Raw genomic sequence first — 26,889 nt, forward strand, 5'->3', positions numbered from 1 at the left:
GTTTGCACCGTATCGCTCATGATGCTTTCTGGCACTACCATTGCGTCAAATGAGGTAATTTTTTATAATTAAAGTAACCATTTTATTTTTTATTTTCCTGTCTGTTTAAGGTTTTGTTTTAATAAATTATGTCTTATAAAAGGCTCCAGAAGCAAATATAAAACAAATCACATGGTTGTCTCAGAAATGCACCTCCGGTAAAAGGCCTAGCTGTCGCAGAAGTGTGACTCTGGTAAAATAAGAGTTAATTAAAGCACGAAAGCACAAGATTCAGCTGTAAGGAAGCCGAAAATTAAATTGCTCATATGATTTTGCCTGTGATATGTGTAACTGTGTTGATTGCCACCTAATATTCAACAAAATAACCTTTTTATTTCTGTATTTAACAGATCCCAAGAACCAAGATGAAACGTGTTCAGTTAAGTGGTGCACAAAAGCGAAAACTATCAAAAAAGAAACAAGAGGAGACTTTGGAATTAGATTCCAAGACTGCAAAGCTGACTGATTTCTTCACACTAGTTGCACAACATTATATACCAATTCCTGATCAGAGCCAATCTCCGTCAGAAGTGGACACAAATACCACTTTGATCACTTCAAAATCAAAATATGATGATGTTGGAATCATCAAGGTGTCACAAGCAGGTTCATCTAGCACATGTCTCACTGCTGACCTCACTTTGTCTGTAAATTCTCTTGATATCTCTACTGCAAATGTTGATGTAAGTTGCTTTACAAAACATTCTGAGGTTGAAATATTGGACCATGGTGATGGTGGTGAAATGATTCAGTCTGCAAAAGATGAAGTAAATATAGCAAAAGATCTAGGGTTGTGGCTTGATTTCTCTACTGATGATGTGGCTTATTGGACTGCTTGTGGACCCAGTGACTGTCAACACCACAATGGGCAATTTGACAAGTCTTACTGACATTTCAGTAGTGGCAAACAAGTAAGATACTGTTCGCAGAAATTTCTTTTTTTTTTGTTGGGACAGAAGCCAATGGTGAGGAATACAAGAGAGAGTGGTTATTGTATTCACCATCAACAGGATCAGTTTATTGTTTTGTTTGTAAACTGTTTGCTCCTAAAAATTTCTCACATTTTGTTACAAGAGAAGGGATCAGTGACTGGCGAAATACTATTGTAATTGATCAACATGAAAAAAAGCACTACTCACTTAGCCTCTATGCTAACATACTTAACTCGCAGACAAGGTGTAGGGTTGGGACAACAGTTCAGTTGGAAAAACAAATTCAGGAAGAGTGTGATTACTGGGAACATGTCCTGAGGCGTGTCATAGCTGTTATTCGTACGTTAGCTGAACGTGGCTTGGCTTTTTGAGGAACAGAAGAAAGATTTGGATCATTGCAAAATGGGAACTTTTTAGGGCTGCTTGAGCTCATAAGTCAGTTTGATCCATTTTCAGCAGGTCGCATTGCAAAATATGGAAATTGTGGCAAAGGAAATCCTTCTTATCTCCCCAAAGTCACCTGTGAGGAACTCATTCAACTGATGGCTCAAAAGGTCCACGTGTTTATTGTTGATGAAGTAAAATCTTCTGTTATTTTAGTTTGTCAGTTGATTCATCACCAGATCTGTCACATATCGACCAGTTAAGTGTTGTACTTAGGTACTTAAAAGATGGACAGCCTATTGAACGCTTTTTAACCTTTCTGGAAATGAAAAGCCATACCGGTGAGGAAATGGCAAATCAGGTGTTGCAGTAGTTATGTAAATTTGTCACCTAAACTTTTCCAAATGTAGGGGTCAGTCTTATGACAATGCTGCTAACATGTCTGGGAATTATAAGGGGATGCAGCAAGAAATTTTAGAAACAAACAAGTTTGCTATATATGTGCCCTGTGCAGCTCATTCACTAAATTCGGTAGGCCGAAGTGCTGTTGACTGCTGTCAAGAGGCGATTAATTTCTTCTCTACAGTGCAGTTGCTCTATACCTTTTTTTCAGCCTCAACCAGCCGGTGGACAACTCTTAAAGGTTGTATTGGAAATGAAAATGTCATAAAATCCCTCTCTGATACCAGATGGGAGGCACATGGTATGGCAACAGCAGCAATTTTGAAATCTTTCCTTCAAATTTTAGAAGCATTAGACTATAGCCGAAGACCAGTCACAAAAGGGAGACACTAGAAGAGAAGCAGATAATATTGCAAATAAGATGCAAGAGCTAGAATTCTTTTTTATGTTGAATTTTTCGGATGAGATTTTGCAAAATTTTCATAGAGTAAGCCAAGTTCTACAGAATGAGGATGTCAACATAAAAACATGTGCAGATCTGTATGAATCATTAGCTGACCAATTGTGCACTTCACGAAATGAATTTGAAAGATATGAAGCAGCTACAAAGGAAGTGCTACCAGAAAGAAGGTACCCAATGACGGAGATACTCCAGGAGTATATCTGAATGGCAGAGATAAATTTCGTATCACCACCTTTTACACAATTGTTGACAAACTTGAAACTGAGATGAGAAGAAGAGGAGAGAAATACAAAGAAATATCGGAGAGATTTTCTTTTCTAAGTGATATGCCACATAATGCTACTTCAGTGACTTCTCAGTGTTGTCAAAAGCTGATTGATGCTTACCCAGAAGACTTGAACACTAATTTCTCAGCTGAGCTTCAGCAGTTTCACTCATATGTGCACCATAAGTTCAGTGCAACAAAAAATGTAAAAACAAGATTCAGTCATGCTGAACTTTATAAAATAATTGTAGAAGACAATATTGAGTGTGCCTTTCCAAATGTAGACATTGCCTTTCGTATATTTTTAACATTAATGGTCACAAATTGCCCAGCTGAGCGTTCATTTTCTCAGTTGAAGTATATTAAAAATCCCATCAGAACAACTATGCAACAAGGCAGGTTGAATACCTTATCTCAACTAAGTATAGAAACAGATGTGTTAATTAAGATTAATTTTGAGGATCTGATCAAAGACTTTGCAATTAAAAAAAGTAGGAGAAAACTTTTCAAATGTAAATAAAGTTGAAGTATACAAAAATAAACATTATTTTTCACCTTACAATAAGTTTTGTTTCATTTTGAAAAATTAAAAATTATTTTATGGTTTATTGTTGTTTATATTTCGAATTACATATATATGGGGCACCAAAATCTTTTAAGTGCTTAGGGCCTCTATGGGTCTTAATCCGGCCCTGGCCATAGCCTAAAATTTGGGAAGGGAAAAATTATGTTAACAGTACATGGGAGATGAATGAGCAGCATTATTCAGTAGGAGTTGTAAAAAAAAAGAAAAAAGTTGTAGAGGATATATAAGGTGTGAGGATGTAAAATAGAATATGTAGAAATGATAATGCAGGAACTACATTATTCAATCTCTCCTATAACTGAGAGAAACAAAAAAAAAAACTAAAGGACTCAAACCAGAAATATTATTACTCCTTGTACAGAAGTAATCCTTCAGTTCACAAACAACAGAAAATAAAACAAATGGTTCAATAATGTATGTAAAGAGACTATTAAAGAAAAAAAAAATTACTAATACCATAGAGCCCATCGTCAGAAAATACTGAGAACTATAGGACCTGCAGAAATTTAAAGAACTACAGGACCTGCAGGAAAACTGTTATCCAGGTTATTTTAGTTTGTTTCTACAATGAATGTGTGGTGTTAAATTGCCTCTGATAATGCTAGCTTAAGCTGGTGAAACGTTGGCTGTAAATAATTAATTCTAGCAAATTATTTATTTATATTCCAGTGTTTATGTAGTTTTCAGTTCCAGAAACTTTGACATCAACAAGGCTAAATGGATATTTTTCAATTTTACAACTGTTAAAATCTAGAATATTATCAAGAAAATAGAAAACTCTGTTTAAGCTATCTGTAACTGTTATTACCTACAGTTCTGAAACATACTTAACAACAAAGGCAAATAATAGAAAACATATCACATGAGAATATGATATGTTATCTATCATATTATAGAATAGCAGAGAGAAAAAATTTGGATCTTTTCATAATCAGAATACTGGACTGATGGATGATGACTGAAATCTGGTACAATATGGAAATACGAAGGAAAAGTACAACATGCTGAATATTGCCTGGATAAATAAGGTCCATGTACTCAGCCAAATCCAGCTGAGTAGTCAGGGTTGGATTAACAAGTTAGCTTCTGAAAGAAGTGCAATGAGATTTAAGCTAGCAAGACATGCTGTCAGTAGGAACGTGGAATGTCCACACTTTAGGTGTTCCTGGAAAGCTAGACTTGCTTACAAGAAGATGGAATGATACTGATGAAGCATTCTTGGATTAGCAGAGAAGCACTGGACAGAGTGGGAGAAATGAAAGGTGGAAGAATTATCTGGTCTGGCACTAGTATAAAACATGAGGCAGGAGTTGGATTTCCTTTTAATAAAAGACGAAGAGAAGCATTATTAGGATAGAACTAATAAAGGAAAGAATAATAATAGCAAGATTGGCTGCAAGACCATTTAACATCACGATGGTTTAGATTTGTTCAAATACTTCAGAAAATACTGAAGAAGAAATAGAGTTATTCTATAGCAACTTGGAAATAATCTTGAAATCAGTACCAAAGAACAATATGCTAATTATTGGAGGAGATTGGAATGCCAAGATAGATTGGAATGGACAGCGATGGATGAGAAAGAATAATGGGCAAATATGGATGTGGAGAAAGTCTTGAAGCATGACATTATTATTATTATTTGACACCTCCAGGGAGTCCAAGGACTCATCGAGGGAGGGCACCTGCTCTACAACTCCATCTCCACCATTCAATCACCAACTAACTGCAACTACACTAATGCCATCTACTGCCGACCACCACTGGTATTTCCATGGACAATCACAAACATGCATGCCCATGGCAGAATTCAAACCCGCAGCCTTTTGGTTGGAGAGTGGATGCACTGTCCACTCAGCCAACCAGGCTGGCGTGACATGACATGGTAATTTGCAGCAGAAAATTTTAGCAAAAAGACTGCATGAAGTGGACATGGCAGACTTTCTTTATCTATCTTTATGTGGCATTTGTTCAGAAATTGTTCTGAACAAATGCCACATAATCCAATTACAAATTCTAACACTATAATTTAGGATTTTTCTAAAAGTATTCTTGTTAAATATTACTCTTGCAATTTTTGTCATTAATATAATTGATAAATTATTAACCTGCATTTATTTGATGTTCTTGCTTATTTTATATTTTTATTTTTAATATAGGTTTAGTGAAGAACATTACAGGCTCTTACAAAATTATTTTGCACCCAGAAGAAGAAGCAGAAGAAATAGAAATAGATTTTTCTCCCCCTTTTAAAAGAATTGATTTAATTCAGGCTTTAGAATGTGCTCTGGATGAAAAGTTGCCAGATCCTCAAAACTTAGGAAATCTTGGTTAGTTTTAACTAGATTGTTAAGAAACTTTAAAAAAAAAAAAAAAAAAAAGGATTCTTCAAAAAAACTGATGATTTTAATAACTTTTGCATTACATATTGTGATGAGGACACCTGTTGCAGCTACTACAGCCTTAGTTAATGTTAGTGTACTGTGCTTAATTTATTTATTTACAAGACTTTTTGAGAATGCTCCCACCCACAAAAGCTTATTTGCAAACCTATAGTAAATTTTGTACCATGGATGGGATAAGGATATTTTTTTTTCTATTTTTACCTTATCAATTTTATATATTTTTTGTATTTTTTATTTATGTTTTACATAGTCTGGAAACCCTGCTCTAGGGACCAAACATGGAAGCCACTTCAGGCCTCCAATAAATAGGGTAGTGATTTCACACCAGGCGATAACATTCATTTTCTGCCTAAAGACAATCACAAGCATCCATGTACATGGTAGAATTCGAACCCTCAGCCTGTTGGTTGGAGAATAAGTACACTAATCACTCATCCAATTAGGTCGGCTTAAAGATGATAATTATATGTATCTGGATAAATTCATCTATTTACTTCTTGTAAATGGATATGTTAGAGGGATTTGGAATAAATGGATTTGTTAATGGGCACTGTTATTTCAAACCTTTTACAAAATAAAGTGACAAGAGTGGTTGACAAGGAAAAGGCATATACTGCCATTTTTTAAATGTTTTGCAAATACATTTAATAGGGTGCCATGTGAGAAGATGTTAAGTTGCAACATATGGAGTTGGATATCAGATTAGTTTTTTGTGAATCTGTATTAGAATTGATCTTGTCCATTCTTTTAGCACTTCTTTTTGCTCCCCCCCCATGCAGTATTACACAACTGGGGTAGTTCATCATTCATCACCTCATCTCACCACAATGCCTCTACATACACCTGGTAATATCATCATTCCCAGGGCTTTTATGGTTCTTCAGATGCTCCCTTTACAACTTCATTGCTCAATATATCTGATAATTTTTCCTCTGTGTGTAACTGCAGGAAGTGTAAATTGACTGTCTGATAGATATCAGAGGGTTGTATATAGGAGAGCTATATCAAGGAAGAGGAAAGTCACAAATGGGTATTCCATAGGGTTCGATACTGGGACCTCACTTTTTAACCTCTATGTCAATGATATTAAAGATATCACAAACATAATTGAAAAACAGAAAACAGAAGTAAAAGAGATGGTAGTTCTGGTAGGAACTAATAACACAGGCCTGCGATGGAAAAGGTTGTCAGATGTTAAAAATAGGACGTCATTGTTACTGTAAGAAAATTGTCTATATGAAAGAATGTTTCTCTTATGTTATCTTAAATAGAATTTAGCTTTGATGTAGTTTCTAAATAATTAATTAATTTTTAATTTTATCTGTATTTTTATTTTTATTTTTTATATTTTCACTAGAGGTCATGCCAGTAGAATAACTGTTGATCAAATCATTGTTTCTTTAACATACTGTGTGAAATATAACTCAGCTTGTCCTTGTATATTTGTATATACTCCAGATGATGACCTTCATATGAAGGTCAAAACATCGGGAAATTAAAATAGTTATTTATAACACAGTTGTAAAGTCCGTAATTTCTAAAATGAATGCTGATCACCACGTAACACTAAAAGAAAGGATATTTTCATTCTCCTTTATTTACAGCTAATTCATTGTATAAGTGCTTTTTTTTTTTGAAGTGCCTTTTTATGGTAAATAAAGAAATTTCCATGAAACTTCTTATTCTTAAGATAGGAAAGGGAGGGAGGAATGCAGATAAAGTGCAGCTGGCTACTTTGAATCTGATTCGCCGAGGTAACAATGACTTTCCTGTTGTCACAGACACCTACATTTTCTTGTGTGATTCTTTAGTTGAACTTTAGTCGTTGACTACTAAGATTATCATATTTCTGAAAGGTGGCATAATTTCTAAGTTAGTGTGACTGTGTTTATGTTTTTTTTAATGTTTTTACGTAGTGTCATCTAATAGTGTTGATGTCATTTGTTAAAATTTGTTTAACTGTGTTTTAAGTGGTGTTTGTAATGGCTTCAACAGGTTGCAAAAATTCACCTAACAAAGAGGATACACCAAATGCCCGTGCTTTTTGTGCGAGTGGGACAGCCGAGATCGAGAGCAACATTGGATCAAGAAGGAATGGCCAGGAAGAGTCACATTAGAACCCAGAAGTAAAAAATGTAGTACACAAAAGTTTGGTTGCTCGGGAAAAAATCCTTTTACCCCCTACTTCACATAAAACTGGGATTGATGAAGCAATTTGTTAAGGCTTTGTTGAAAGAAGGAGAGTGTTTTGAATACATCTCTGCAAAATTTCTGGGATTATCTACAGCAAAATTGAAAAAAGGTATTTTTATCGGTCAGGACATCAGGAAATTTATGAAGGATAAATTGTTTGAAGAAAAAATGGCAGCTATTGAAAAAGAAGCATGGAAAGCTTTAAAGAGATGGTGACCAAATTTTCAGAAAATCACAAGGATCCCAACTATAAAATGATTGTGGAAGACATGCTACAGAAATTCAAGGATTCAAGGAAAGTACTTTTAAGCTCCATGAGCTTAAAAGAGCACTTTCTCAACTCCCATTTATACCACTTTCCTGAGAATCTGGGAACTGTCAGCAAAGAGAGCAATTCCGCCAAGACATGAAGAAGAGGGAAAGAAGGTATCTGGGCAGGTGGAATGTCAATATGATGGCAGACTATTGCTGGATGTTGCACAGAGATGACCTGGGAAAAGAATTTCACAGAAAATTTCACTTCTTCTTAAATAATTTCTCCAATTTGGTGGTTAGCAAACATGGTATGCCATAGTGGCCTAATCCTCTGCCATTCCTTTGATCTTGTAATTGCTCTCATTACCCATCCATTTCTTTACATCATCAACCCAAGAAGTTCTTGATCTACCAGGAGATCTTCCCTCTAATTTTCCCTTCAGTATTTGCAGAGATGTTTTCCCTGCTGATTTTCTTAATATGTGACCTGCATCTTGCACTTTCTCTTACAAGGTCTTCCATGAGTGCTCTCTTGGTTCCCATTAACTTCAATACTTTGTCATTAGTTTTTTTTCTCGTTCCAGGAAATCTTCAATGTTCTTCTATAGCACCACATTTCAAAGGCCTGCAATTCCTTGATTATGGCTTTTGTATATTTCCACATCTCACATCCATAATTCAATGTGGACCATGCATAGCATTTTATTATTCTTATTTTAGTCTGTTTATTTATTCCAGAGGTCATTAATAATTTATTATTCCAAAATGCTTCTTTTGCCTTATTTATTCTTCAGTTTATCCTTTCAGACATATATAATGCTATGAATTATGGGAAGGGCTACTATCCAAGCATCTTGTCATCTTTAATTTATAGTGTAACCAAGTGCAAAAACTTTCAACATCTATCTCTAATCCAGAGTATTTTAGTAATATGGTGCGACACGTTTGACTATTTACATATGGAAATATGTCTTCTGCATTACTTCAACCTTGGTATCACTTCTGTGTCTGGCTCCTACTGATGAGACCCCAATAGAGGTCAAAACCAGTCTGGGTAGTATCCCTTCCCATAACACATAGCATTATACATTGCCATAAGGATGTGTATTGCATTATGGGATACTAAGGCAATTGATGTGAGGCCATTAGCCTCTATATACAAGTAGCCGAGTCATGATGTGACTTCACAGGCAAACTTTGTTTGCTTGCACTTGTTTAAAGGATGAAATCAAGAATATAATTTCTTGGCATCTTTAATTTACAGGTTTTAGAGTAATGTAAAGAACAGGGTCTTTCTAGTCAGTTCTGTGTAATATTATCCAGGGCATGATTATATGAGTGGATTTTGCTAGTTGGTGAGTAGTTGCAGACTAGACTAGACAAAACAGAATATTTTTATTAATTAAAAAAAAACTTCTCTAACTATGGTTCAACACTATTAATAATTTTGTTATATTATATATGGCAAGGTAGATGTCAGTTACCTTTCACATTCCCTCAAAACACATGGTGATATATCATAAATTCTCACAGTATTAATTAATATAAGGTTTGCTCAGTTCCTCATATTCCTCTTGTTCGTTCAAGATCAGTCTCTCCTCTTTCCCTTCCATTGCTCTCACCTTCTGCATGATGTTTCATTCACAAGAATGAAATACTTTTATGAACTGCTCATTTAATATCTCAACTATATCCTCTGCAGCAGTTATCTTTTTTGCCATTTTGAGGTAGATTTGAGCTGTGCTGAAGAAAAGTGTTTTTAATTAGTGTATAGTGTGGCTTTTTATCACAAACTGTGCTGTATTTTTTCAGTTTGGATACAAGTGTCCTTTAGGGTTGTTGTTGAAATTTTTTATTGTTTATATTGTGTTTTGCTTCTTGTTTGTTCATATTGCTTCTGAAAATAGTGTCCATAAAGAAACATACATCATCAGCAGCACAGATGTTTTGGATTTTTCACAGTCGATGTATTGCAAAAATTGTTATATGTATGCACCAGAAAAAAATGTATGAAAGAAATGTGGACTGTTTGGGTAAACAAGAAGGAAAGCATTAACCTATGTGAAAAGGGTCTTGATAGATTAGAGCAATTAGAAATGGGAGCAAGCGTTGGGACCATATCAGAAGAGCTTAGACAGAAGTTAGTGAAAATGAAAAGTGAAATGAAACATCTGGAAGAGGATATTAAACATCTATAGAAGAGATTGGCTGATGATAATGAGAAGGAGGAAGTTAGTATTTTGAAGAAAGAGTCAAAGGATAGTCGTATATCATTGTATGGGGACTCGATCATTTGTGATTACAAATAAAGTGCTCAAAACATGCTTTCATGGTGGAATAATGAAGCAACTAATTAATGCGTTGCAGAAAAGAAAAGACTGGGCATCAAAATTAGTGGTAGTCGTGGGCACAAATGACTTAGTTGGGGAGAAAAAGAATGTTGATAGAGACTTGAGGAAGTTGTTACAGCAGGCAAAAAAGAATGGTGTTGTTGGGAAAGTCTTAGGCATGTTACTTCAGAAATGACAACAGTGAATTGAGAAGGAGAGAAGAGATAATGAATAGTAAAATGGCCAAGTTGTGTGAGGCAAAGGGAATTTGATTTGTAAACTTGTGGAGTGAATTTGAAGGGAAGTTGGAATTGTTTAAAGCTGATGGATTACATTTGAATGGGTTTGGTGTTGGGCATTTAGAAAATTTATTGTTTTCTGAGAAGACACAGAGTCAAGAAGTTAATGTAGTAACTGATCGGAATCTACTTGTAAAGTAGGATAGCACAAATAAATGGATTGTACGACAGGAGGAAGATGGATGTGAGATTGAATATGTGGTTGCAGCAGCACAAGATGATGGAATGCATAAAGGTGAGGATGAGACAGGTAGGAATGGAAATTAGAGTCAGGATCAGGGAACGGGAGTGGTCAGACTGAAGAGAGAGAGAGAGAGAGAGAGAGAGAGAGAGAGGTGTGGTATATCAGCCAGAAGAGAGAATATTGGTGCTAGTAGAATGGCCTCAAACACACAGGGATTGTTATGTTTGTACACAAATGTAAAGAGTATTGGAAACAAGAGAGCTGAATTTGTTGAATTGATTGAGTCAGTATGCCCAAAGATAATTGGAATAAGTAAAACTTGGTTGTCTGAGGAGGATGTGATGTGATGTTGGGAATAGAAATAGAAGGATATATAATTTTCTGGAAGAATAGAAATGTGAAAAGAGGAGGAGAGAGTGCTGTTAATGATTGCAAAGGAATTGTGTCTGCAAAGTGTGGAAGTTGATAGTGCATGTACAGATTTTGAATCTGTGCAGTGTGAAGTTGAAATAAACAGGTTAGTATATTTGATAGGATGCTGTTATAGGCCAGGGACTGCAGAGAATACCGATAGTGAAATGTTTAGGCAAATTAGTTGGGCATGTAAAAAGAAAGTGATCCTAATGGGAGACTTTAGTTACAGGAATATAGTGTTTAGATAGGATAATAATATTATTATTATTTTTTAAATCTATCCTCAGTTTTATGAGATGTTCTCTATAACAATTATTTCTATTTCCGAGTGTATTTATATATGCATAAGGGTTCACTCCGATTGGTGCAATGACTTTTTTACTGTTTCTTTCAGAATCCAAAAAAAATCGCTGACTCAAGACCAAATACAAAAATTAGACATTTAATAAAACAAAAACAATATATATGCACTTCAAACAAAATTACATAACTAATTACAAAATTAATTGGATCCAAGTCCTTTTAAAATAATCTTACACTTAAGAGATCACTCATTTTCTAACTCGTTCTATTACTGATCTGTTTAGCATATACTTCATCATAACCACTAGACTAAACACTTTGTTTACACTATAACAAAATGTTCATAGCCAGTTTCTCTGTTAAGGCCCTTTTCCAAAGATATAAGATTTCTTCTTTTCATAGGCTCCTTTCTCATCACCCTCATTTAGTACACATTATTCTTCCTGACTCTGAAGTGTAGACATTCTGAGTTCACTAAAGTATAAATACTCTCATTTCATACAATTCAATTTTGCTAATTTTTGTACCAGCAAAAAAAGGTTTCTTCTACTGCTTCATCTAAGTTGCTAAATTTCATCTCCTTTTTCCAGTAGAAATAACAGTTAGATCCAGCATCCATAAGACAGATGAAATTTTCCAATCAGCGTTTCCTCGAGCATTCCTTTAGAACGTCAATTGCAATATCTTCTTTTATTTACCAATACTTATTGACAATCTTCCACTTTAAAAACTCCCAGTTCTACGACTCCTTTTTCAGACTATTAATTTTTCTCCGACTGTCACATAAAAAAAACTTAATTTCCTCAGATCCCAAATATCTGCCGGCCTGCTTTCTCTTTTCTTCCCAAACGCTCTCTTGTTGTTTCCCATTACCTCGATACTGAACGCTCTCTGTCAGCTGTCAATCACCCATCAAACTCCTTGGCGAACATGCACACTCCATGAGAGTGGCAAGCGAGAAGCTAAGTATAATGGCTGACACGTTGTCTCTGTTAGCGACAAGAGAATGTCTTCATAAAACACAACACTTAATATTTTAAACTACAATAAAATTTCTGAAAGTAACACAACTATCCAAATCCAGTAAGTATATAAATTTTTAAATGCTTTACCTTTCATTTTGACAAAATAACATCAATAACGGGCACATCGCAAGTGCCGACAGTGCGTGTTATGAAACCAAAACTAATAAACATACTAACATAAAGAATTTGTAAAAATATTCAGAATTTTAAATTATGATTATTTTTACAATAGAATGGAAGAAGGAGCTGGTGTATGAGAACAAGGAGAGTGAATTTGTGGAATTTCTGAGAGATAAGTATCTTAATTCGCTTTTAGCCACTAGAGGGCTACATGGTGTGTAGTGTTTATGGAGAGCACCTGAAGAGATAAGTGTCATTTTGAGTAATAATTGGTGAATTTACATAGTATTTATATATTATTGTTTACTTTCTTTTTTTTTACATGTCTGGGTGATTTTTGGGTGTTTTCTGAGTATTTTAAATAGTAAATTGATAGATACGATTATCTGTGCACATGGCCCCCATAAAGAGGAATACAACAAAGATGGCATTCAGGTCGCCATCTTTGTCTAAAAATTTTAATTTAAAGGATTTGATTCAGTGTACCAGTTGCGAAATGTATGCATTGAGGAGAGCGGTTGGAGTCTGGTTAAACAATGATAGTGGAGTGAATGTGTGCAGAAAGTGTAAAGAATGTGAGGATTTAAAGAGTGTTTCAGGTCGTGAGAGTGATATTGTTGTTGAAAGTGAGAATATAGAAAATAGTGATATGGGAGGTATGAATAACGATATTTGCAAGGTAGTACCAGATAGCTGTGAGAGTGTTGTTGAAAGTAAGAATGAAGGCAAACATACAGAACGAATGAATGAATTATCGAAGAATAAAAATGATGAGACTGATGCAATGAGTGAGATTGCTCGGTTACGTGGAGCGATACATAGGAAAATCGGCAGCTGGAGTGTTGTCAAAAATGTTTACCAAGCGTACTGACTGATAAACGGCAAAAGTATGATAGAAAAAATAAGAGTAAGATAGTGAGTGTAAACAAAATGAAAGAGCAAGTATTGTATGGAGATTCCTTAGTAAGAGGTGTGTTAGTTGAGAGTTTAATAAAATCGTACCAACCTGGTGCGAACGTTAAGGATGTAAGCGAGTCAATTAGAATGTAAAAGCAGCGGGTGAAAGAATTGATAGTGGTAGCAGGTACAAATGATTTGAAAGGAGACAAAATGGCTATGAGTGAGGATGTGAAGGAATTACTTGAGGTAGCAAAAGAGAAGAGTGAGAGAGTTAGGATGGTGAGTCTGTTGCCGCGGTATGACAATGAAGAGTATAGAAGGAGGGCCATAATTGCAAATGACTTTATGCATGAACTATACAGGACGAGTGGTGTGGAGTGAGTTCGATGGGCGAAAGGATTTATATAAGATGGATGGTTTACGTTTGAATGGATTTGGTGCACGAGACTTGAAAAGGTGTTGTCGAATGTAGTGGAATGAAAAATTTCTTCCATATTAACCTTGTAACAACCCCTGACCAATTTATATGCCTTAATCATACCCCCCCTCCTTCTCCTCCTCCTCCTATTCATGAGGCTTCGCAGATTATGTTCTTTCAATGCCTTCATACTCCACATTCCAAAGATCTGTTGCCACCTTTGGGGATCTTCTCTAGACCCTTTCTAACATATCTTTTTCACTATGAAAACTAGGTGACCAAATCTGTGCACGGTAATCCATGTGAGGCCTGATCAAGGCCTCAGTTGAATCATGACCTCTTTATTTCTGTATGTCAAGATCCTCTACATCATTGCTATTATCCAGTGTGATGACTTCATAACTTGTGCACCTTGTGGCACCTGAATTTCAGGTCCCTATCCACCACTCAGAACTCTCATCTCCTCTACTCCTTCAGTTTCCCCAACAATTGTCTATTTTTCATCCCATGGTTGCTTACCATATTTCAAAACTTCCACTTTGCAACATTGAACTGACAATTCCACTTACTGTACCATATGAGACTTCTTACTTATCTTTAGTTGAAAAGCTCATATAAAGATTATTGCATCATTCTGAGAAAAAAAAGACCCAGGTCTTTTTTCAGTTGAAGAGCATATGTCTTCTCATCCTTTCAACTATGCTGTGGTGGCATTACTTTCCTCATCCACTTTAGGAATGATGCATGTTAATACTGGAGATACTTGAAGTGACATGAAGAATTACTATGGTCTCTGGAGTAGAGTTCCCAGATTATCTAATTGTCTCCATCCATCCATGATACTGAAGTATAAGTTTACAACTTTTCCTAGGTGGAATTAACCTAAAACAGAGGTCGGCAACCTTTTTAATTTGAAGAGCACAATATAAAATTTGACAATTACAGAGGGCTCATGACACAGGCATTTTTTCTCTCATTTCAGGCTTAGAGATTCTATGATTAGTTGTTTTTAAGAAAAAATGAGATTTCAAATTTTAACATTTTATTTAACTCACTTTTACAACATATTTTTGTCTTATATGAATGAATATAAAATACCATAAAAAATAAAATAATAAATGAATACAAAAAAGATAAATTCAATAGAATTTAATTAGAAACCTGGCCTTGTACATCATCTGCTAATTTTTTATAATCAAGCATATAGTTGGAAGTACCTGCTCTTAAACCATTATCCAAATGTGAGTCTGTAAGTTGAGATCAATATTTTGATTTCAAAACAGGGTCTCACAGTTTTGATTTCAAAACAGGGTCTTGCAGTTGTATGTAGTTGCACAATATGAATAAATTTTTACTGAGCATTTTCTCAGAATAGGAAAAGTATTTCTATTTACTTTACTAACTTCCAGAACATTTTGTCATCATGATGTGCTCTTAAAATTATGTTGTTTTGTAAATTAATTATTTCCATTTCCAAGTCTTCTGTATTACTTAGCTCAAAGTAATTGGAAATTTTAGCAGGTATATAATCTTCAGTAACGTTAAACAGATTTAAGAAAAATCTAACAACAGGTTCTAAAGTCGCAAAATCTTGAAAGCGGGAAGAAAACTCTTCTAATAGTGTGTCTATGATTTTTATATACAATGTAGTGCTAAGTGTTTCATTATTCAAACTTTCATTGATATGTTTTACATTTGGAAAATGTGACAATGAATTTTTTATCAGATGGAATTTCAATAGTTCCAATTTACACTTGAAAGCATTGACTGCACTAATCATATCAGCAATATGGGAATTTTTCCCTTGTAATTGTAGATTTAAATCATTAAACTTTGTCATTATATCTGTTAGAAATCCAAGATCTATTGACCAATTTTTATTTTCTAATTCTTTGTAAAAATCGCCTCTTGATGTAATAAATTCTTTTATTTGTGGCAAAAGAATAATAAATCACTCAAGTATTTTACCTCTGCTCAACCACCTCACTTCAGTATGTAATAGTAGGTCATAATTTTCAGTATTTTCATCTTTCAAAAGTAATTTAAATAACCTGTGTTAAGTTCTTTTGATTTTATCGAATTAATAATTTTTGTTACAATTGACATTGCATGTTTAAAATTGACAGTTTTAGTGTATAACATTTCCTGATGAATAAGACAATGATATGCAATAAATTTAGGAAATAAAGGGTCCTGTCTGCACAAGCCAATAAATCCATTTTCCTTACCGGTCATTGCTCATGCACCGTCAGTTTCTAAATAAACTGCAATTGATTCACTTCTAGTTACAGTTCTTGTTGATAACTGCAATGTATTTATAGCCGAAACTAGTTCGGTTTTATTTTCGAAATCTTCAAAAAGTGAATCTGCAACTTCTAACATAGCTTCTTTAATTAAATCTCCATCTGTAAACGTTTTTTTCTTCTTAGTTAGCAAATGTGAAATTTTAAAAGATGCGACTGCCGCTGCTTTTGACTGTTGCAACAGTTTAGTAAAAAAACTTTGCTGTTTAGTAATGGATGATTTTAAAGATAAAATTTTTTTTTTTAATTTTGGATTTCACTGGATAGTGAAAATTAAAATTGGCATGAATGGTTTTGAAATGTCTTTCTATATTACTTTTTTTAGACATATCCACACTATTATTGCATAATAAACAAATACATTTGCCATTAAGATTGATAAAGCAATACTCTTCCTCCCAATCGTCATTAAAATAGTAGGTTCTTTTCCTTTTGCTTTTATCCATCATAAAGGGTTAAAAATATCTTTGTAAACAAAGTATTTTATATTTGGAGTGATTCAACAAACACACATACTGAAAAACAAAGGGTTCTAACAACATTTAGAAGTGGTGTGAAGGGTAGTGAGAGCGATCGCATTGATAACTAGATGACGTCAACAACTCAAACTACTTATAATCAGTGGTCTCTTGTCTTAATAGGCACAAATAAAACAGTTTACAATAATTTCTCTGAGGGCGCACAAAAATTCACTGCGGGGTGCCATGATGCTCGTGGGCGCTGCGTTGCTGACTCCTGGCCTAAAACATAAACATTCATTTTAATCATGTAACCCATCCATGTGTTGGATTCAGAATTATCAATCAGCCTTAGTGGTTGAGTGATATACTTTATTCATAATATGTTACTATACAGTCTTTCCAATTATTTCAAATTTATTATAATTTTCTTTCTAGAATCTAACAAAATTCTGTCAAATTTTTGTTTGAAGCATGGTATTCAACATTCGCTTCCTTGTTCAAGTGCAAAATTGTTGGATAAGGTAATACTCGTTATTTAGAATTATTTATTTGTTATAATTTTTTGAGTTGAATTGTGTTAATTATTAAAACGCTGAACACAAATTTAATACCTTTATTCTTTTTAATCTGAAGTTAGATTGTATGTAATTAAAAAATCAGCTTGTCATGTGGCATCCTGTCAAATGCCTTGGAAAAATGCACAAAAATGATAGTATATGCCTCATCCTCATCCACTGCTCTTGTTACTCTATTGTAAAAGGTAACCACATTATTAAAATAAGAGCATCTTTTAACATCTATGTTGGCCTGCATAAATAATATTACCCTCATCTGCCCAATTCTGTTATATGAACTCTTACTAATTTTTCCAAAATCTTAACAACTACAGAAGAAATACCAACAGATCTATATTTTGATACCTCCATTCTACTACCACCCTTATGCAATGGTATTATCTTGCCCTCCTTCCACTCTCCAGGAACTTTCCCCATTGCAAGACTTTCATTAAACAGCCAAGTTAATGGCACAGTCTGTTCCAAAGCACATTCCCTTAAAATACATGGTGAAATTCCATATAGTCCACCCTGCCTTACTGACAATTAGTAGTTGTCAATAAGGCAGGGATGTATTCAATAAGAATACATCCTCTTCATTCACTTCTAACACTTCATCACTCATTATCCTTCTAGGAATAAAGCCTGTAGTACCAGAATGGAGCACTCTAATAAACTGATCATTAAATAGCTCAACTATGTCATCTACTTTGGTCACCCAATTTCCATCTCCACCCAACAAGATAATCCATAGACTCATTTTTCCTTCTATTTGCCACATAGCGAAAAAACTGTTTTGGATTCCCCTTGAGTTGCAGTGCATGTCTCCTCTCATATTCTAATTTTTCTCTCCTTACAATACTAGTCAATTTCCTTGCCTGAGTCTTATATTCCTCATGCAACTGTTCTCCATCTCTCTCTCTCTCTATATATATATATATATGCCTTCCATAATCTCTTTTTTTTCTTCTGCAATTTCCATTTTATTCCTTTTTGTGATCCATTTGAAAAATTGCTTTATCTTCTTCACTCAAAATATACAATCTGTCATTGCTGTCAACAATTTTTTCATAAGTATCTCCCATGCACTAATGACCCCTCTTCCTTCCAATTCTTTCATCCATTGTACTGCTGCAAGCTGCTTTCCAAGTCTATGATAGTTGCCTGCCTTATAATTCCACATAACTTCCTTCTGCTTTTATACTTCTACATGCCTGTTCATCCTTCAAGTCATGACTACACGGTAACTCTCACTAACTGGGGGCAAATACGTGTTGATTAATTTTGATGGTAGATATTAGAACACAGACTAATAAGTAAATAATTTTTAATTGACTTATCTGATATTTTGCTGGTATTCTAACCAGCATTTCCAGAGCACAAAAACAGTTTGTCACAGTGCGCAAGACAACAAAAACAATCTGGTATAACTATGGGACTAGTTGAACAATTGTAGCTACAACACAAAGACTAAAGTCCTAATCAGGTGCCCTTGATGTAGAAAAAAAAAAAAACACGGAGAGAGAAATCAGGTACTAATTATGTCTTAAGATGGCCGTTTCCCAAATCTTATGCAAATTTATACAGCCATACTTGTTCAGGTTTGGAGTATGTTTCAAGGCTTTTGTTGATTTTAAGAAAAATCTCTCTGGCTTGTAAAAGCTTCTGTGCAGCACTTTTGTTTTGTTTTATTCCAGCTGATCCTGCTTATTAAATAATTTCAACTAGTTCCCATAGTTGCACCAGATTGTTGTTGTTGTTGTTGTTGTCTTGCGCACTGTGACAAACTGTTTTTGTGCTCTGAAGATGCTGGTTAGAATATCAGCAAAATATCAGTGATAAGTCAATAAATAATTATTTTCTTATTAGTCTGTGTTCTAATATATATATATATATATATACCGTCAAAATTAATCAACATGTAAAATGAACACATAAGCTTTTCTACATATTTAGGGGCAAGTATGTCATCTCAGTCACAATCAGATCCTCTGATACTTTGACCAAATCGAAAACTCTTGATCCTCATGTTCCCACCACCCATGCTGCCTAAGACAGTTACCTGGAAGAAGTCCAGAAATACAATTCCCTTATTACTGCGTGATGTCTCTTCTGCTCAGTTTATATCACTATAGTTGAAATTCCCCTCAATGATGGCTTGCTTTGCACTTGCCAAACTAATTTGCCTAAATATTTTCTGCTCATCACCATCTATATATTTCCTGATCTCTAGCAACATCCCACCAAATATCTTGTCTTATAAGTATCTATCTCACATTATATATTCTAATAACACTCTAGTACTCTAATATACTCTAGTAATAGTAAAACTGGTGGCTGCCATGTTGACTGTAATCAATATATGAGGAGACGATACTGAGACAGTAAAATCATAACAAAATACTAACAATTATACAAAGAAATCTTCAATTTGAAAAGCACAAATTTAACCAGTATTGTCACAAAATAAACACAATAATATCTTTCCTTACTACTAATACTTATTTTTTTCTTAGACACATTCAACACAGGCTATACATTGCATCCAGTTTTTGTGTGATAGTAGCACCCTCTGGATATGCAGTTTAAAGTTTTTTTGTTCATGTTTTTCATGATTTATATATATATATATATATATATATATATATATATTTTTTTTTTTTATATATGTTAGTTTAGTATGTATTGTCACTGTTCTTGCATTAATGAAATTTCTGAATGTAGATCATTTAACTGTTTTGTGTGTGTGTGTGTGTGTGAGAGTGAGTGAGAGAGAGAGAGAGAGAGACTATGGTTTCAGTGTTGACAGACAGATGGAAGTCTTTAAGAGTGACAGCTGAGTTGGATAAAGGAAATGGCTGCATGATGTTTCTGCTGGATTTTGCAAAGGCATTTGATAAAATATCGCATGGAACTCTATTACACGAATTAGAACAAATGGGGATGGATATGACACTGGTCATGTGGATAAGAGGATGGCTGCTGGACAGATATCAGAAAGTGAAGGGGCAGAATCAAGGTGAAAACAGGTGACTAGTGGTGTGCCACAAGGTTCTCTGCTGGGACCACTACTGTTTAATTTGTACATAAATGATATAGGAAATAACCTGAAAGGAAATATTCAGTTGTATGCTGATGATGAGAAATTAAGTAGAGTAATAGTTAATCAAGGCAATGTCAGCAGCTTGCAGAAAGATTTGAATATGCTGTCAGTATGGGTAAAAGGTAATGGATATCAGTTTAATGTGAAGAAATGTAAAGTTATGCATTTTGGGATAAATAGATTACAAGCTGTCTATCACACTGATGGCACTGTATACCAGAAAATACATGAAGCTAGAGATTTAGGGGTGGTGGTAGAAGACAGAGAGTTGAAGTTTAGAAAACATAATTGCTAATGTTGCTAAGGTAGCCCATAAGATTACTTGAATATTACTTGAAGAATACATTAACAAGTAGAGATAAGGAAGTTGTTATTCCACTTTATAAGGCCTCGATACATCCACACCTGGATTACTGTGCTCAGGTCTGGTCTCCTGGTTTCTTAGGGATGAGGATACAGTGGAGAAGAATCAGAGGCAAGTGACCAAGATGGTGAGTAGTCTGTGGAATGTTCCTTATGAGGATAGATTGAAGGTGTGTGAATTGCAGAAATTGGTTGATAAGAGAAAAAGAGGAGATATGATAGAAACATTTAAGTTGCTTAAAGAGTTTTATAGGATTGATGCAGGGGAAATGTTTAAACACTTGACTAGAGAGGCCAGAATAAGGGGTCATCCCATTAATTTGAATAAAGATGTGGTTAGTAGGAGTGAGGACTACATTTTTTGCTTGGAGAATTGTGAATGAGTAGAATGGGTTGCCAGAGTCAGTACGAGTGCTTCAGTGGCGGCTTATACATAAGCACTGCGACACTGCAGCGCCCCCAAGGAAAAAAATGAAAAAATTAAATTTTGTTTGTGTTTATAATTAATAACAATGCTTACAACATTATATAAATGCAATACAATATGTTAAAGGTTACAGCTTATGTTTTGACATTGATTGAATAGTTAATAATTGGAATTGTTCGATTAACACTTTAGATTACAAAACAAATGCACTGTGATCTAATGCAATGTCAGAATTATCATGTTCTGTCAGTTCCGGCTAGACTTGCCGATATTTGTTTGCATGTAACAAGTGAATCTGACACTGCCCATTGAGCAGTGTCGCTACAGATAAATTGTATGCTTGCATCCATTATTTCTGTGAAATACGAAATTTTTTTATTATTGGTATGTGTTGTGGTGAGGATGAAATATTTTTGGTACATCTTATTTTATTCTGTTAAAATAACATATAATTATTTATTTATTATAAATACAAGGCTGAATTATGACGAGTGTCGCTGTTGAAAATATGAAAAGAATTATATTTTCTCAATTATCATTACATGAAACAAATGCACTGCGATCTAACGCAGTGTCAAAATGTCAAAACTGACACTGTTCATTGAGCAGTGTCGCTACAGATATGTTGTATGCTTGCACACGTTATTTCTGTGTATGAAACTTTTATTATTGGTGTGTGTTCATAGTGAGGGTGAAATATTTTTAAAGCAATGTTTGTAATATGTAAATTTAATTATTATTGGTATGTGTTCGTTGTGAGGGTGAAATCAGTAACCAGTTAATAAATTCGTTTCTGATTAGGAAAAAATGAATTATTTTTTCTTCTTTTGTATATGCAGTCCCCACCCCTTTCCCACTTAAAATTTTCACAGGCCACCACTGGAGTGCTTTGTCTGTTAATGAGTTCAAAGAGAGGTATGATAGATTGTGTGGAGAGTTTGGGTCTCCCACAATGAGTCTTCGGACTCCATGGAGGTGCCTGTTCAGTAATAATAGTGGAAGACTTCAGATTCTCTAATATTGCTTTGGGTATTCTGAAATGAATATTTGTCTCACAGCAGCGAACTCTCACCATAGTAATCTCATTGAGACTGCAGGAATTGTTTTAATTTTAACTTTTTGTTTATATCTCCCAACCATGAAAGGTTTATTTGCGAACCTAGAGTACATTCGAACTGTGGGCGGGTTATGGATTTTTTTATTCTGTTTTTATTGATTGTATATGTTTTTGGTATTTTTCTTATTGTTTTTTTATCAGATCTGAAAACCCTGCTCTGGAGACCAAACACAGGACTTCAACCAACTTACTTCAGGTCTCCAATAAGTCACTTTCATTTCATATTCATCTCCCATCTAAAAAACATCCATGCCCATGGTGGGATTTGAACCTGCGACCTCTTGGTTGGAGAGCAATCATATAAATGCTGGTCTAGTTGGAACCACTTGGCCAGCATTTGTTATAGTGTAATAGTTTACTGTAGTGATTTATTTCTTTTGGCATATAATATGAAGCTTTCATCAAGACTTTTTTTTTTTAGTGATTTGTTATAGTGAGTGAGTTTGTTGCAGTAACATTTGCAGTAGTAAATGTTAACTTTAAAATGTTTTTGGATATGCTAAGCAATTGCTTTTTTTTTTTTTTTTTTCCATCAATATCATCAATATTTCATGGTTACATGGTTATTATCATTCATCATGTAGAAATTATGCAGATAAAACACAGCTGGTAGAACAATTACTTTACCTTTAATACTTAAGAAATATCGCAAAACAAAGAAACAAAATAATATTGATTTGTTTTTCAATCCAAAATGTCTTTGCAGCTTTGTTAATTTTTCATGTTTTTTATTGCAGTCTGGCATTTAAAAAAGTGCAACTATATTACTAAAATAAAGAGCCAAAAGGCTCTTTATTATTTCTTTATTGTATCTTTAAGTACAGCTATATATTTGAAATTTTAGATAGTTGTTTTATGCACAGAGTTATCAGAAGCAATTGAAATATATGAATATTTAATTACAGATTACAAATTTTTGTTGCTGTGGGGAGCTAATAATTGTAATGTTAAATATGGTTATTCTGACACTTGTTTACAAAAATTAATTTACACTTCTAGTAGTTTATTTTATTCTAAGAAGTACTAAAGATTAATTTTGGAAAATGAAGTGTGCAAATATTATTATCCCCTTCCCCTCTGATTTCCACTTTTTTTTTTTATTTTGATGTTTATAGCTATCAGGTTGTTTCAGACTTTGAACCGGATGTGACATCCAATGAATAACAGCACATGGGCATCTGAAAAACACCTGCAGACTGATAAACTCATACATGTTAAAACTTGCTCACATATAGTATCAGTGGTTCTTAACACCTTTTGATTACTCTGAAAGTTCTTATTATTTTGTTCTGAAATATGTATTTTGAAACTACAAGGATGAGAAGAAAAGATAAGAAAGAATTTAATTTCTTCAAGGCAAGTGAAAAGTTTGACAAAAACTGAGGAAGAATTATTGAATGATATTTTTGCATGGCCTGTAGAGAGGTGTTTAAATAAGTTTGATTTTTATTGCTAATTGTATTATACTAGTCACACATTATTATCCTTGGTTGGAACAAACTAAAATGGATAACAACCAAATCGATGAAAGACAATTATCAACCAATTGGAGATTATAATGATCAAGAGCACCCGAAGAATGATCACTAAGTAGAATATGAAATAGCTAGTCATCATAATTTTCAGCATATATTCTCAGGAATTGTATAGATTACAAATAGTCCAACATAATTAAGATTTCAATACTAGTTTCCTATTAAATTTTTTTTAAAATTCAGATCAGTCTATTTATTATTATTATATCATCCAAAGGACTCAATGGGAGGGGAGGGCTCTTCCTAAATACACTAAATCCATCACATTCTGTTCCTATGCTGATAATCTCATCTCTCAACCAGGTCTTGCTAATGCGAATAATATTTGGTCCCACTACATCTGCCAATAATAAGAATCCCTTGCCTCCATTGCTGATAATTCTGGTATTAATATGCATGATAGTAAACCACCAAGTTGGTGAGTATTCTTTGGAACTGTTCATGTTTTCACTTGGTTATACATTAAATTAAAGATGCCAAGAAGTTATATTCTTATTTAATCCTTTATCTTTATGTGTAAACTTTGCACATGAACTATCTTCATGACTAGGCACTTCTTCACAACTATCTTCACTACTTGTATATAGAGGCTAGTGACTTCATATTAAAATTCAAAAAACTAACTGTAATCTAAAGTATTTTAGTAATAAGATGTGAAATCTTTGTGCTACTTGTATATTGGAAATATATGACTTCTGTTACTTCTACCTTGGTATCCCATAAGCGATACCAAGGTAGAAGTAACAGAAGTTGAAACTATTGAAACTGTTCTGGGTAGTGGCCCTTCCCATAATGTATAGCATTGTACACACCCAAAGGGTTGTGTTCTTTGCATTATTAAGGCGATTAGTGTAAAGTCACTAGTCTCTATTATACAAGTAACCTAGTCATGGAGATACTTCATGTGCCAACTTTGTTTGCTTACACTTGAATAATGGATTAAACAAGAATATAATTTCTTGGCATATTTAATTGAATTCTTTGTTACACTTAAAACATGACCAGTTCAAACAGGGAACTGAAATTGATTCCTCAATCAAATCCCACATTGTTGAAAGTTTTTTCACTTGGTTATACTATAAATTAAAGGTAAGCAAACAAAATTTGTGCGTGAAGTAACTTCACGACTGGGCTATTTGTATATAGAGGCTAATGGACTTCACATCATTTGTTAAATTAGAACTAGTATGAGAGGAACACTCGAGAATAGTTGTAAGAGAATGGCATCAGAGAACAAGGGAGATAGGAAGGTGAGAGAATGGGAGAGACAATGGAAGAGAGGAAATTGCAGAAAGTTGTGAGAGTGTGGGAGCATGGGATAGAGAGGTGAGAGGGAGGAGGGAGAGAAAAGAAAGAGAGATTGGAAGGCATAAGAGTCAGGAAAACCAGTGAAAGAAGGATGAATGAATCTGTTTGGAGTGTCCAGTATTTTATTGGCTAAGAGAAAATAATTAAGGTTATAAAGTTATTTTTTTATAATTAGGTATAATCTTGTAATCTTCAGATTGATTTTAGAAAAGCATTTTTGGGAGCATATTTTGCATTAGAATTAAAAGTTATTTATTTCACATTAAGTTCATTGAATAGTACCAAATCATATACTTAGTAGGGAATAAATTTCATTATAAGTTATATAAATTTGAATTAACTAGGATTTACTGTATATTGGAAAAGGGATTTTTTGTGACTGGCACCTTATTTTTTATTTATTTATTTTTTAGCTTGTAGCACACCTCTTAGAAAAAACCTTTATCAGTCCGACATTTCTGTGTAATCATCCCCAGATTATGAGTCCACTTGCAAAAGAGTAAGTAGTATGCATATCTATAATAGTAAAATTCTTTGGGTTATAAGGAAAGCCATGCTTATAGTAAATCTCCATTCTTAATTATATTAACACACTGGTGTCCAAAAGCTAAAAAAAATTACATTTTGACTTTTATATAAAATATTTTCATGACTACAGCCAAATGCAGACATAAATTTATTTCCAGTATACTAATAAATTATATTACACAAAAAATGGGTATCGATTTCATACAAATTAAAAAAAGTTACAAATTTCTTAAAGATGTAGTTAAGGAATTAATGTACAGTGCTTACAGAAAACTATGCAGAGAGACATTTCAGCATGGAATATGCCTACCCTAAACTCAACTCTCACAACATCATGCCATGCTTATTGCCAAGTGATTCAGGAATTCTTGAGCCAAACTGGCCTACTCCTCCTTCAGAAGGATAAGGCCTTGTTTGTTTTCTGTAGGGGAATTTCAAGCAGCAATGCATCTTCCTGTTGCATCCCAAATGTGTTCTATGGGTTTGAAATCTGGGGAGCGTGCTGACCACTCGATTCGATTAATATTCTCAGTCTCCAGAAGTATCTTCTCTGTTCATGTACGATGTGGTGTGGTATTGTCATCCATAAAAATAAATTCTTTGCCTACAGCACCATGGAACAGTTGAACATGATGTTGAAGAACTTAGTTGCAGTATCATTCACCAATCATAGTCCCTTTCTCCAGCACTTGTAGCTCAGTGCGTCCATTAAGTATAATGCCTCCCCACACCATGACCCGAGCACTGCCATGTCTACCCCTTTCAGGAACATTCTCGCAATGGTAAGCAGTACCATTTTCATTCCAGATCAAGTGTCGTCTAGAATTAGAGGAATGACTAAAATGACTCTCATCTGTAAAGAGCACATTAACTCATTGGTGTCTTGTCCAGTTTTTCATGAAAACATGCTGTATGATGAGCTGTGGATAAAGGGATGCAGACTGTCGATAAAGGCCTTTGTGCATATAGGCATACATGTCGCAGACGTACCACAGTTGGTCCAAATGTCTGTATACCTATGCTTGAATGGAAGCCCACTTGCAAGCTGAACTGCCATAGTGTTTGGTGATAACCAAATCACCATAGTTTGGTGATAACAGCAAAATTACATTTTGCTGTTATCACCAAAAATCTGTTTTCATGCTTCATGGTAGAGCATGGGTGACTTCTTAGCAAACGTCTGGAACACATTATATTGGTTTGAAATGCTGCCAAGAACCTGGATACAATGCTATGCGAGATTCCAAACTTTGGCAATATCAGTAATTCTGCA

At 34.3% G+C, this 26,889-nt stretch overlaps 1 protein-coding gene across 6 annotated transcripts in view; it reads left to right on the forward strand.

Annotated features, from left to right (window-relative positions):
- LOC150103147 (lysine--tRNA ligase-like) overlaps window positions 1–26,889 on the forward strand; it is a 254,541-nt gene that overhangs the window by 159,604 nt on the left and 68,048 nt on the right. For all 6 annotated transcript variants that reach the window (XM_090397422.1, XM_090397423.1, XM_090397421.1 and 3 more), the window contains 3 exons: window positions 5,231–5,401; window positions 17,117–17,202; window positions 25,502–25,587. In XM_090397422.1, the coding sequence (XP_090253548.1) occupies window positions 5,231–5,401; window positions 17,117–17,202; window positions 25,502–25,587 (343 nt within the window). The remainder of the gene's footprint in view (window positions 1–5,230; window positions 5,402–17,116; window positions 17,203–25,501; window positions 25,588–26,889) is intronic.

Source organism: Typopeltis vanoorti, chromosome 9 (assembly GCF_054136105.1).
Source record: "Typopeltis vanoorti isolate ZY-2024b chromosome 9, IOZ_Tvanoo_1.0, whole genome shotgun sequence".
Taxonomy (NCBI): Eukaryota; Metazoa; Arthropoda; class Arachnida; order Uropygi; family Thelyphonidae; genus Typopeltis; species Typopeltis vanoorti.